Source organism: Hyalella azteca, unplaced genomic scaffold (assembly GCF_000764305.2).
Source record: "Hyalella azteca isolate HAZT.00-mixed unplaced genomic scaffold, Hazt_2.0.2 contig15776, whole genome shotgun sequence".
NCBI classification, from domain to species: Eukaryota; Metazoa; Arthropoda; class Malacostraca; order Amphipoda; family Hyalellidae; genus Hyalella; species Hyalella azteca.
In genome coordinates this window covers 508,659-523,206 of record NW_025945615.1, presented here as the reverse complement: position 1 = coordinate 523,206, position 14,548 = coordinate 508,659, and the positions used below count along the sequence as shown (strand labels likewise).

Below are 14,548 nucleotides of genomic sequence, written 5' to 3'. Positions count from 1 at the left end.
TTATTCCCAAATGTCCTTTCAAACACCGCCGAGACCTATTTTTTCAACGATCAAGGGCGACAATTAAAATGTAGTGATTTATCGGACCCGGCACGTACGTAGAAAAAAGCCATTGTGACTTTAGGCGGTGGGCGGAAGGCAGCGTTGGTCTTTTAATGACGAGAAAGTCAACGACTGCAGGGTTTTACTTCACGGCTTTGTGATGCTTCAAGTCCAAATGCTTCTTTCATTTCAACAATAAAAGCGAACAATGTTCGAATTGCAATCCTGTAACATTAACTGTTCCATTGACAAAGCTCGAAAAGTGAAGTTCAGTAATAAATGATGGGGTCAACGATACCGGATCTGTTACTAGTTATGTGAAAACATTGTTTATTTTCACTACAGTTAGGCTGAGCGAGCACATGTAATTAGGCAAACTCTGAATTAATGAAAAAACGCTCAACGTGTGCTGGTTATCGAAATAGAAAATTCGACGTGGCTAATGACATGGCATGTTACAAAGGGACTAAATGCAGTTAAAGCCATACTAATAAAAGCACAGTATATATGTGGCATTAACAACCTGTCTTCCTTAATGTTAATGTTGTACATATCTACGTAAGAAAGTTGACGGAAAATCGAAATTATATCATACATAAAATAAACTCCAGGGCATGGAATTTACTTATTCTCGTGTACTAAACGTGTTATTCCCTTAAAAAAAGGTTTAATAGCTATGTTGCGCGCTTCAGGGAGCAACTTATTTTCGCATTGTGCACGATCAATGCAAGAAGTCTAGCGCCAACCAAGTCCTTCTGTATCATGATCCTTATACATAAAAACTCGCCAAACGACCGAAGTATTTCTTTATTGAAGGCAATGACTCGAAGAATACTAGTGAAATGACTCCAGAAATCGCTACGATTCCATTAACTACATATAACCCTTCACATATAACCCTTTGATCTGACGCTACCTCACGACTACCCTTTTGCTGTATCAAACCATTACTCAATATACATTCGATATTTCCAGTGCCTCAATACTTCACTCACACTATCTCAAGACTTCACTCACGATATCCCAACTCATAAATTAAGTAACCCTGCTGCGAACATGTACAGATTTACGCTGGCGCGCTGCAATTTAGCGCGCGGGATGCAGACGCCTGCACACATAAAGGCAAGAAAGTCTGGTGTCAGGCAGCGCTGAAATATTAATGAAGGAAGCAGGTTATTCATCTTAGGGCTGGTAAGACGGATGATGCGCGTCTGTGAGATGATGTGCATGAACGCAAATTCGAGCCTTGCAAAACAAAGCCATGGGCTGCGGCGCTAATGGATTCCAGCAGCCGCGGCTTAGAGAAAACCTGAACTGAAACACATTGATATATATTTTCGATAGTGCTTCATAGGGTAATTTAAGTAGAGTACAGTCACCATGAAATATTCAAATTAGTTTGAACCGCGAATAAATAAAAGATACAAATTGTTGAATATAATCATTAAATATATTTACAAGGGATATTTATTTTATGAATATATTTTATTCATTCATTTTTTATTTCTCCATGAATATTTAGAGTCGCAACTTTCGAGAACAAAAGGAAATTTTTTATCCTTTCGAGATAGAAGATATTCATTTCAGTGGTGATCAAATATTATGTTCCTCGCGCCTTTTGTTGCGACGAATCGATTCGCACAAGTTTTATTTGCACCTGAGGTGCTAAGTGTGCGGACTTCAGGCATTGCAAATTCAGAACTGCTAAGAACGAGATCGAGCGAACGAAAACACACAGCAGTTCAAAAGAATGGCGTACCGCGATCGATGGACGTTTTTATAAATAACTTCAACTACATGCACAGGACTATAGGTGCAACTGCACTAAATAATACACCGTATTACTAAGTGCATGTCTTTGGCTGATGGATACTTGTGAACTAAAAATTCATGCCATTCTGAAGACTCGTGCAGTGAAAAGTAATACCGAAAACTCGAAATATTTTTAAAATTTAAACTGAGTCGCAAAGTTCAGGTTTTATACGTATGAAGAACGGGACTATGAAGAATTCACAATGCCAGAAGTATAGGCTCGATTTGCACCGAATAATTCACTGAAGGTAATAGATTCGAACAAAGATCTCGACGTATATTAAAGTTAGTCGATGATAAAATAATTCAGCGTTTTCAGCTAACTGGTAAAAAGTCCTTTCCGTTGTAGCTTTAGTTAAGTAATAATTTACCGAATAATTTCTGCAGAAAATGCGCTTATATACTGGGACTTAAAATATTCCTGAACAGGAAAAGCCCATTCTGACATTCGAATTCGAGACGTCCGAGAGAATCTTTGTAGAATAATGCGAGAAAACGCCACTTATATTATCAAAATCAATAGCTTTCGATCACCTTTGATGATTTGATTCGATCACCTTTGTCATGCAATATATAGAGATCTATAGCAAAGCGTAATGTCTATAGGCAGTAACTGATGTAAAATTTATGGAGTGAGACCAAAAATTGGTCTTTAATTTAACGGTGCGACCACAATTGCACAAACTACCTACACCATCATAATTATACATTAAGAAGCATATAAACGGTTGAATCCCCATCAGCTTGTCAAGCACTGAGCGAGATCTGCAAGCATGCAGAGGAACTAGTGTCGTGTCACTTAGCATCTATATAATGAACGCACTGACAGCCATTAGGATCAATTTGTTTTTTCGTTATGTCATTTCTATAAATTATTTTTGAAATTATCATTAACCCTCTACCGCCTGACATGAGTAACTTGAGCAATATTGTCGCGAGCCTACTCCCCCAAAAAGGATACGTTCTAGTGAGCACAAAATGACTTGCACTGATGGTTGCCGCCACGTACAACTTTAAAATGTTCTCTGTTGCGTACAAACGTGCTCAGTTTGCTACGTAGACTAAATAGTTTACGTATAATTTAAGCCGAAAGATATGTTCCCGGAGAGTGACATAAAGCGGTATAAGGGTTAAAGGTTATACACACAGCCTTCCCACATGGAATTACCAACTGATTTATACCCCATTAGGAGGCAAAAAACCCATAGGAAAGCAAAACATGCTACCCGGGCAAACACATGCTACCCGCCGAAGTCAATCGCCGAAATAATGACGATAAGTCACTAAAATAATTCAGTGGCTTAGCTGATACGGCTTCAGTGGCTCAGCTGATACGCAAGTTAATGGTTTCATCGCTAAATTATGTAGTATGACAATAAAAAATGAAGAAAACAAGTTGGAAGGACATCAATTAATAATTCAAGAATCACTTTAATAATTTCTCTGTGGCTAAGAATTAGAGTTCGGTTGCGTGCTTCATTGGCTTTGAGGACGTGCTTAAAAGACGAAGAACAGCGGCATGTGCTCAGTACAACACTTCGGAATCGTGTATATGCATTAAAAAACCGGGAACTTGAACGAGTAATATGCTAACCAAATATATCTTCTTTGCAACGCAGTTAGAAAAACCATCAAAAATCAAAGAATGCTTCGAACATGCATTGTGCATGTCAACCCCGCGTTCGAACAATATTTATAGAGCCAATCCAATCCGACTGCCCACATTTTTGGACAATACGTGAACGAATTATTTAATTATACAAATTATACTTGGATATATTTAACGTAGAAGAATATTATAGAAGGCTTACTTGTCATGCAGAACGCGGTGTGAGCGGCGACTCATGCAGTTGACAGACCACTCGGTATTGCCGTGCTCGTTGCAGATGGTGATGGAGAAGCGACCGTAGTTTGCACGGATCAGGTTGATGACGTGGCCAGCTTCACAGTCCATGTTCAGGGTTGAGCCCTCGCATGCGTACGTGGTGCGGTACCGTGGACGCTCTGCACGAGAGTAATAAGATAACGTTAGTTGAAAAGTTTAGAATATAATCTAATAATGCTTTATCAGCTACCTAAGAAATTAGGATTGTATATACGTAGCATACTACTAATTATACGAGTCTAAATCATTAGGCAAGCGAGAAAATTATTTGTTAATCCTTAATGTTCCTCTAGTAATGATAATATTGTGATGAGCAGTGGAACCTGAATTAAGCCGTATCAAACACACACAGGCTCACAGCACTGCGTAAGTTCATCACAATTATTCAGCCTAGGCCTGATAATAATTCGACTCATTACCTAACTATTTAATTTGTTTGGATGGAAAGGAATGGACGTTGTCGTGGTATATATTTTTTGGCAAGATCGACACGTAAATCTTAGTTACAATCATTCCTAATTCTCAATTGATTCCATTTTTCTTACTTATTTTCTGATGTAAATATCCCTTTAACTGATCTATGGGGTAGAAAATTTACAACAGTTCTGTCGAAATCACTTCTCTCGATTTCTTTTGTTAAAGCAACTTCGAAAACTCCTGAGCCAACTGCGCGCCGATTGTAAAGTCTTGTCTTCCAGCGTCAATTGAACACCTCAAAACTCTTCACTGGCAAGACTTGTCTTCTCAAAATGTGACAAAGGAGCAGCGTCAAAATCAGGCAAGACAATAAGATTCCTGGTCCGGATTTACTTTAGAGTTTCGTATTTGTTTCGACTCCTTGATTGGGTCCTTCAAGCCACTCCAAACTCGCCGAGCACCGCCTAATTAAACTCCAATGAGACCCGAAAAGACGTAATGAAATCTAATGAAAGGAGATATCGATCTCGGCGGCGACGTTATCCTTAACCTCTAAAACACGAATGTGAAGACTCACCACATTAAATATGTAATAGAAAGATTACGATGAAAAAGAATTATGAAATTCCTGTGTTACATTGATTGAAAATGCCGATTCATACAAAATATATTTTGGTTTGAACAATGAGTAGCCTAAAGTAATATTTTTTTATTGTGATCATATAATAAATTGGCAAAAAAGTGTTGAATTTCATAGATCGAAATGCAGATTCGTTTTAAATACAGTATCAAAGGTTTGGGCACAGGCAAGATAAGAAATAATATGCCTAGTTTCTCCTTCAACCACAACAGGACAGATAAACTAAGTGGGTCGACGCGACGACTGATGTCAAGAAAGACAGACAAAAGACATACTCAGAGGCCAAGACCTGTAAGTGACCTCGTCCTCTACCAAGAACCAAGAGAAAAATCTAATATTTCCAGCTGCAAAGGGCAAGTTGCAGCAATGATTTCTTAAGAGAAGAGGTAAAAATTCAAGTAATCGAAAACAAAAAACGCGGCGTGTCATCGTGAAGTGGAAAAAGCGTTGGACAAATCGGCAAGCAGCCGCGACAAACGTCCAAACTTGTTGTCGTTTCACACAAAGAATGGAGATTGCAGCGACGACATCGAACGATCAAAGAATAGACCGAGCAACAAAATACGACGGCTAGATATGCGTGACATTTATACAGTAATATATGAGCGTGACAAACTATTTCCTTTGTGTGTTGCCAGACGATGACTTCAGCAAGGATAGAGATTATTTTCGATGCGTCGTTTGATGGACCAATTCGCTCAAAAGATTGTTTGAACTAAATCAAACATGGAATGCTAAATCAATATGGAATTAGTCAAACACTGACAACCACAGTAAATACGACGATTATAAATGGAATGGAATAATCAACATGAAATTAGTCAAACAAAGAAAACAATAGTTAATAAGACTAGTTAATAAATGGAATAAAATAATAATAGTAATATAGTATTATTATTATAATATAATATAATAATAATAATAGTTAATAAATGGAATAAAACCGTGCGGGAAGGGACCTACAGTTCACAGGACTCCTAGAGGAACACGCATGTTCATGAGACTTTCCCTCTCGCGAGCATCCCTGCCCTATGACGACACAGCCTTGAACCCTGCGCCATCAACCCGCCCAGGCACACATATTTATACTTCACTTGTACATGACTGCTATGCGGGCGAGGAATTTTTCCGTACTGAGCATTTACATACACAGCTGGTCTGTCCACGAGAATATATTTGATAAGAAATATTATATATCATAGGTAACAAAGGCCGGCGACACTTCTGAAGTGAAGGCAGTAATTGATAAATAATCTGATATACCATCACACTAAAAATGAACGTTCATATACAATAAGCTACATTTCAATTCAATAAGTCGCATTTTCAATAATAAATTGCATTTCAGCAATTTCCGTTGTTTCTAAAATCTTTGTAATTGAGAATCAGGTACAGGGAAATATTTACCGTCATGTAACAAATAACAAACAACATCACCAGCTGCGGGTTGACACGTGTGCGAAATACGACTCGAAGCTCCATAATTTTACAAGTCTATTATTGGCAGGATTTTTTCTCGTTCTCGGGCCCTGGAGGCAGAGAACGCCGTGCTGATGCCTTTGAAAGACTTTCTGCCTTATTAATTTCGAGGCTCACGTGGGAAATAGCTGTTATGAATTAAAAAGTAATAATATGGCCGAATTAACTCTAGAAAATAGGTAGTCACTTGCAGTGACAGGAATAATTTTTACCGATAAATTGGCATATCACAAACAAAACATTTTCGGTAGATGTTTACAAAAATGTAGTTGAAATATTCAACAATAAATTGTCATGTTGGATGAAATTTAAAGCAAATTCATAATTTTTTCATTAGAAAGATGTCAGATTACAAATTCGCGAAAACATGTGACAATAATAGGACCTAATCTTACTTGTATATCTCGGTCAGGATAGTAGAAAGCTTGTTCGTCAAAAGAAATGAATATCGTCAAATAAAGAATCAAGACATACACAACCAAATACCGAGCAATTTAAAAAGACTCTCACAAAGTTAATCATTATATACCGGTACGTCTTAGAATAGTATATGAAGCGAGTTAGTTTGTAATATTTAATGACGTTCATTTTGCATCAAAGTGAATTTATGATATGAATAATTTAAGACTAAACGTTTCTTGGTACACAAAATAACGACATTAGAGTCAGCTCATTCAGCTGACATGCAATTGCCATCAACAACAATGCAAGAAGGAGCTTGATAATGAAATTTTTCACAAATACAAATTCCATCAAAGTACCGAAATCGCAAACAAAAATATAGTTAAGCCTAGAAACAGGCCACAAGCTAACGAAATATAGTAAGATAGAATAACTGATAATACACTAGTGAACCTGTTCCCAGATATCATATTAATCGAATGGCATAGTATTAATTGAATGTTTTCTTGTTATTATTGAAAAACACAATTAAATGCTGCGCTACTCGAAGTTTATTAAAAAATGATCAAAATTTTCTCGCAGAAGAACATCTGTTATAGGTAACGCCTTACAAACCAAGAAAGTGGTTTATGTATAAAAATGATGATTTTACTTTTCACCTCAATTGGTATAAGACCTAACAAGGTGCCTTCTCGAACGATTCAAGAATTATTCATACGCAATCGCAAATAACACACCCCAGTATCGTGGATGCAATCCACTGCAAATGTTCTCTGATTTTGACTAAGTCCTTGAAGTAGAATCTTATCTGCAGGCGTCTAACCGTGAGTGCAGGGAATAAGCGTATCTCGATGATCATAAAAAAAAATGAAGGGTAAAATACAAATTAAACACGGGTACAAACAAATGAAAAAAAAGTATTTTGCAGGTAAGAGATGCGGATGTGCCAAACTTGTTCATGACATGATATCAGCTTGCAACAAACAGTTGATAATTCACTCGGATTGCTAGTTTAAAAAAAAAATAAACCCCATCTTATGTAAAGTCTCCCTCGCTGGACAAGCTGACACTAATCGTGCAAACAATCCACGCCCGCATCACAATTCGTCAGGAATGTGCGCAGGAAAGTAAGAAAATAAATTTATTTAAAATACCCCGACGCCGCAAGATTTCCCATCACCTTGAGACGTTATTCTAACCAATTTCCCAAAAGTTAAATATCGTGACCAGCACTCAGAAGTTCAATTAGCGTAGTCACCCCGGCTGTTGTGACACAGCATAAAATGGCTTCAGGCATCCAAACGAACCTTCTACTTGAGCGTCATTGTCATGCATGGAGTGAGCTGGAACAACAATCATATGAGAGATGCCAGACCAGATCTCATCCCTGGGTCAATTTATCTCTTTTCACAATTTACCAGGCGACTGTAGACGATGCTATCGGCATCCCAAAAGAGGGCAGTTCCCTCTTTTTACAGCACCTCATCCAGAGTCTCGTAAATAGCCAACAGCCCTCGTGAGACGAGGCGGCAAGGGAGCGGCAGAACGAGACACGCACGAACCATACGGTCCAGCACAAGGGCTCACTTCGCTGTCTAAATACTAATAAAATAAAGTCGCTACAAAATGAAACTAACATACTTCAACTACACAAACTAAACAAACACAATGAAAAACAGAAATCATCATAGTGATCTTTGAAACTGAAAAATGGGATCTTCGAAACGAGGGATCTTCGAAAATAGGGATCTTCGAAACTGAGCTTAAACAACAATCGAAATTTTGTATTTAAATGTTCCACATAGCTGAATGAATTGGGTACAAAAAAATTATCGTATAAAAATATATACAAACAAATAAAATAAAACATGCAATAAACTCGAAACTATTTAAGACGATACTCTTAAAAAAAGTTTAAGTCCATACAATTTTTCATTTAAATGGTATATGTCAGTCATGACTGACGATATGTTGACAGCACAAGTCCCAACATGGCCATATCTTCATTAAAATAGCATAGAAATATAACACATTTTGAGATCAATCGGTAAAATCCATAAATAAAGATATCTTTTGACACGAAAATAATCAGAAGTTCAACCCCGAACAAAAAAAATCTAAATTAAACCCTATGAAGTCCCTAAGACGCCGACTACGGAATGCTTATCATCAATGAAGGCAATAAATGTCAAGGAGTTTATGCACGCAAGATTTAATCAAGGAATAGTAGGGCCTGGAGAGAATTTGTCACCATGGGCATGATAACATCGCTGAAGCAAAGGTCAGGCATTGGCTATCAGAAGCTCCATCTCGCCAGCTTATTAATCACATCAGCAAGGCCTGAAATGAATTATACACTATAAGAGATGGCGCCCCGGAAAAACTCGTAATTTTCGCGCATTCACAGGGAAGAAAATGCATCCACACATCCACCTTTGCGTTTATGCCGTACAACGACGGGAAAAAATCCTGCTCATGGTATGAATAATTGATTATTTTTGATTATTTATTGACATGTGAAGTCATGGAACTTAGAAGAACAGATGATCTATTTCCTGCCTAAGGTCATAGGCGACGAAGAGGCTTTTACAGAAATCATTTACCTGGCTGATATATCAACACTTAGTTTCCATTGATTATTGACAACATTTTTCATTTGCACTTCATATGAAATAGGCAAAATATAATATTTGAGGAAAACATAGTGGAAACGACTTGCACATAATGTCCTCGGAGACATAAAATATTGAGTTATTACTTTGAAAATATCCGTTTGCTCAGTTATTTTTCTCCATTACACTGCAATAATATGGAGGCAAAAAGAACACGACTGAGTAAATTAACACAAGCGTTTCTCAAACATTATTAATTCTACCAAGACTAGCACAACGGAGTTTAACGATCCTTCCCTTCATTTGTTTTCATTCCAAACAAAGGGTGAAGTCCCTTATGAATTTCTAGGGTCGTTACTGTTAAATGTCAAACACTTCAAGATTTTGATCAGTTTAGTGTCTTCGACTGTCGATAAATCATCTTTGTCACGGAAATAAATATTATTGCCACTATAAAATTTAAAATCAGTACAAATTATGAATAGTTACAAAAAGTGTCAGGAACAGCGGCATGATTTTTCGAAAGAACAGAGAAGGAAGAATAGGTCAAATGCGCTCTGCCAATCTTTCGAAATGTTATACTACGAAAACGTGCATGAACATAATTCCTGCATTTCTAATAAGAAAAAAATGCAGATAAATTTAAATGTGTGGCATGAAAACAAGAAGCCACTGGGTTAATTGGCAGAGCCAACATATTGTCATGACTCGCATACGTTTTTTTATGACGCTCAACAGAAGTGGAGAGGCAATTCATTATGTAGGCGTGAGTGATGGAAATGTTGCAAAAGCCAACCATGCGCCTTAGCTCTCTAATCTCAAGCCAAGGTTCCTCTTCCCCTCGCTCATGTGCGGTGAAAAAAATCATTTAGTGAAGTACGGGCCATTGGTCCTCTCACTTCCTTGACTTATTTCAAAGTGGACTTTTTGCGTAACTTATCTTGAGTCCGAATCATGGAAGCTCAACTCCCATGACGTTGATGATGCCAAAAAATGAAGACTTTTTGATCAGATTGACTTTCATGCCAAAAAACTGAACGTTAAGAACTGATGAGGTTTTGATTTCCTCAACTAAGATTGAGCATAGTCGCCTTTTATTCTAGGTTTTTAGTCGCCTCAATTGATTAGAAAAAATTTATATTATTATATAGCATATTTTATTCCATAGAACTTGAAAAGGAAATAGCATAACAACTCCTTGATAGATAAAAATAAAAATAATTTGCTAATCTTTCAACAATTCGTTAATTACAAACCGGCTCGTTGACATGGGTTGCTCAATAGATGATCACACTTTACACATCAGACACCTGACGTTGAAAAAAAGTTATTCAATGTTTTACCAACAAAAGCAACTCGTAATCAACGTTATTTCAAAGTCATTTGCCTCGAGATCAGTGCCTCACATGCTCCAGATCCAGGTGACGAGTTTATGAAAAAAGTTTTATCGTGAAGGTCACAGCGAAGTGTTGTTTGGCATAGATTTTATAAATTATTTATAATAAAAAAAAATATCGCCCATTGGTGAACGATAGCAAAATTTGACATAAAACAACTGTCAATATTGAGGGGAATGAAAGTCCAAAATAGATTATATTTCACTAATACTAATCTAGTGCAATTAGAAGTGTAGACAAGCGATTCACCTGATTTGTGACGTACGAAGAACGATTTTAAACTTATATGTTCTGGTGAATAATTGGGTGAAAATAGAAACAGAATATTTCGTTAAAAAAGATAAAATTCCCGAGGCTAAAATGAATAAACATAAAATTGAACCAAGTAAAATCGTCATAAAAATAACACAGAAATTTATACGTTAAAATTAAGCACGCAAACGCAAGCTCTTCACACAGCAAAGCAAGGCCACGAGCAACACACGTAAGTTCTCTGAATGGACACGCGTACAAAAAATTATAAGAGTGGGAATAGCTCTTAGGTACACACATAAAATCAACATCGAATGTTAGGGGGATTGAAATTTCATCGCAAGACGACGAAGATATTGCAGCGCATAAATAAATAAACTTCGCTCTCGATTGAATCTAGGGACTGATTTTATCGACGCAATAAGAGCACACAAACAAGGCAGTGACAAACATATTCCAGCGACATGCATTGCTCTCTGCAGTGTAAAGCAAGCATCGCCGTCAAATTCATCACAGTGACAAAGCATACACACAATAGTTTTTACCTAAAATATTCATTCTCACAAAGGCCCAGCATCTAACACTAGATCAAGATTAAAACTAGTAACTCAATTTATGACCGACTCGCTGGAACCTATCAAAGTCAGACGAGGATTAGAACTCATACCGATCCTATTCAATGAATGATGAAACCAGCTAAATTCGTGAAGCGTGCATGAAAGTGAAGAGCGCGCACTAAAGAGTTTAGAATGAAATTATGAACAAATATTTGTGTGCACAAATAAACAGGAAGTGAATGTAACCCGAGAGCAAACAAGTAGTTTATTAAGATATATGAAGATACTTGCTGTAAACTATGCAAGCCGCTCGCACCATTGGAAAGCACCATAAAAATGCGCACCAGCCTTTATTGAGAATAAAATAGTAAAAATATGTATAAATATGAGCAAATTTTTCTTCTAGAATTACGTAAAACTCGGAATTAATGGCCCGATTTCATCACAAGTGATGAATTAGAACGATAAAGCCTATCACTTGTGATGTTCCTAAATAAACATCACATAAAAATAGGCGAGTGAACCAGCAGTTATACTTTCTTAGGTTATTAGCTTTAATTCCCAAAAGTTTTCATAGCCTGTAGCCCAGTAAAGTAACCAACTGCATATCATGATGAAAATTTTTCGCAAAATGTTTTCGCTTTGAGCAAAATTTTTTTTCGCTTTCAGCGCAAAGCTTTTATGCTTCTCATTATATTTTGTTCAGTAAAGCTCACCTCTGCCCACACTTTTACGTGGAATTTTGTACCAGAAAATTGCAGCGCAAATGCTTCGATGAAACATCAAAGAAAAACATCACGAAGTCTTTGTGAAGTCAGCCTTGGGAAAATAATAGTAACTTCCTGAGGCTAACGAGAGGACGTTGAGGCCTAAAAGCAATCGATTGACATCGTTCATGCGAACNCTTGCTACCTTACACATATAAACGCCTATGATGCAAATACTGATGAACATTGCACGTCCGCAAAAAGAAAATCCAAAATAATTCCAGTTTAAGTCATGTACGGTACCTATTCAAGATAATCGTTACATATATTTCGAATCGACCCCATAATTTTAATTATGTCAAAATAATTACTTTAATTAATCATCATATTCTTACAAATGTAAATGAAATTTAAGCATGTTATTGATGATTTAAATCATCGTGCAGAGAAGTAGAACCTGTCTCTTATACACATCTAGATGTGTATAAGAGACAGCAGTGGGGTCGCCCTCAGTGGGGTCCGCCCTCAGTGGGGTCGCCCTCAGTGGGGTCGCCCTCAGTGGGGTCCGCCCTCAGTGGGGTCGCCCTCAGTGGGGTCGCCCTCAGTGGGGTCGTCCTCAGTGGGGTCGCCCTCAGTGGGGTCGCCTTCAGTGGGGTCCGCCCTCAGTGGAGTCGCCCTCAATGAGATCCGCATTTAGCGAGGCTCGCTGTCAGTCACGTTTCTTATTGGCGCTTTTTCATAAGAAGAATTAATCTTACATTATTTCACTTAAAATGACGTAAAATTTCGATACGAAGATAACTATATCGAATAACAATCAAACATCGACACTATTTATTTTACATAATTCTACAGGACATTGAGCTTTCCTTATATAATTTATTACGAATCAAAATTTTTCCCGACCGATATTGCACTTGGAAAACGATTCCCAAACTCATTATTTGGAAAACTTTTCGACTTCAGGCAAATAACAGACATGAAAAACGCATTTATAATAAAAGAATTTTTACTTCATTCAAATGGTGAGTCCATTTTTGAGTCTTTCATAAATTCATTAAAATAATTACAATTCAATAACTACAGCAAGCACTTTTGTAGGCATATAACTATTTATATGCGTTATACGACAGAGAAATAGAAATGTAGAACTGTATTTAACCGACAGCACAATATCACAAGTCTGAATATAGCCCCTCCTCAAAAAAAATGTTGCCGCGATTTAGTGAACTGGAACTGCAGCGGAAGCCGCGGTACTTGATTTATGACCCGTATAATTTATACGCACAAAGAAAAACTGAGAATGAATGATTTGTATTTCCTTCTATCAGCAACTGGAAGAATAACAAGTGCATTCACACATCAACTTTTTTGTGTGCCTACTTGGGTTTCACTTGAGTTACCTGATGTTTAGGCACACATCAGGTAACTCAAGTGAATTTTTACGGCATCATAGACGTACTTCGACTTGCGTGTTTCGCGTCAAAATAATTTTTATAAATTCATTGGAACCATTCGAAAAGGTTGTGAAGAGGTACTCATCTACTCTTGCTGATGACCAGCGCATTACATTAAGGTAGCCTGGATGATAAAATCAACCAAAGTATTTTATGGCACTCATTTTTTAACTTAATAAGCAAAAAAAGAGAGATTACATCAAGAAATTTACATCCATAGTACACGAAGTCTGCTTCATTTTTTACAACCATGGAAGACTTTGCTTCTCGAATCCTTACTATTCGATTTCCTGAACGACAAATCTGCTTTCGATATGCTCTGGGATCGCAGTGATAACGTTTTTTGTTTTGTTTTGTTTTAACGCAGTGTTTTTTTAAGAACAAACTTTCGTTATTACATTACAATATAGCTGTTTTTATGGATAAATAAATGGTTTTATTATCTGATAGATGAAGGACACTTTACTGTAGAGGTCTAAGCTTCAAGAGCCCTAGCTGCCGGAGCCGTGAGTGACAACTGCAAGGGTCCGATTAGAGGGTCGGCATCGAAAAGATCAAAGCAGAAAAGCAATTTCGGCCACTTCGAGTTGAAGTTTGCGGTATTGTGCGACTTTTTAACCCAAAGCGGAAGGGAAACGGCAATAAAAATGAGCAGCAGGGACGTTTATAGTGAGTAGAAGGGGTTTCGCAAACAAGAAAGTTTGGTGGGTATACGATCTAACACGTCAAAAACAGGCAATGATAAAGCACTACAAAAAAATCTCTTTTATTGCAAGAAAATCCACAGAAAAGGTTTTACGTAACTTTAGCGAACGTTCACAGGTTGAAGTAAACAGAATTGATTAAATCTCCGCCAGTTAAGGTTATAGAAAAACACTGACGTTAGTGG

The 14,548-nt window shown here is 37.3% G+C and overlaps 1 protein-coding gene across 1 annotated transcript in view; it reads right to left on the bottom strand.

Moving 5' to 3' along the window:
* Positions 1-12,895, bottom strand: part of LOC108681764 (latrophilin Cirl) — a 55,009-nt gene extending 42,114 nt beyond the window's left edge. The window contains exons 1-2 of the mRNA XM_047884645.1: positions 12,772-12,895; positions 3,666-3,858 (exon numbers count right to left, since the gene is read on the bottom strand). Of these exons, the coding sequence (XP_047740601.1) occupies positions 3,666-3,858; positions 12,772-12,895 (317 nt within the window). The remainder of the gene's footprint in view (positions 1-3,665; positions 3,859-12,771) is intronic.
* Between the last annotated feature and the right edge of the window lie 1,653 nt (positions 12,896-14,548).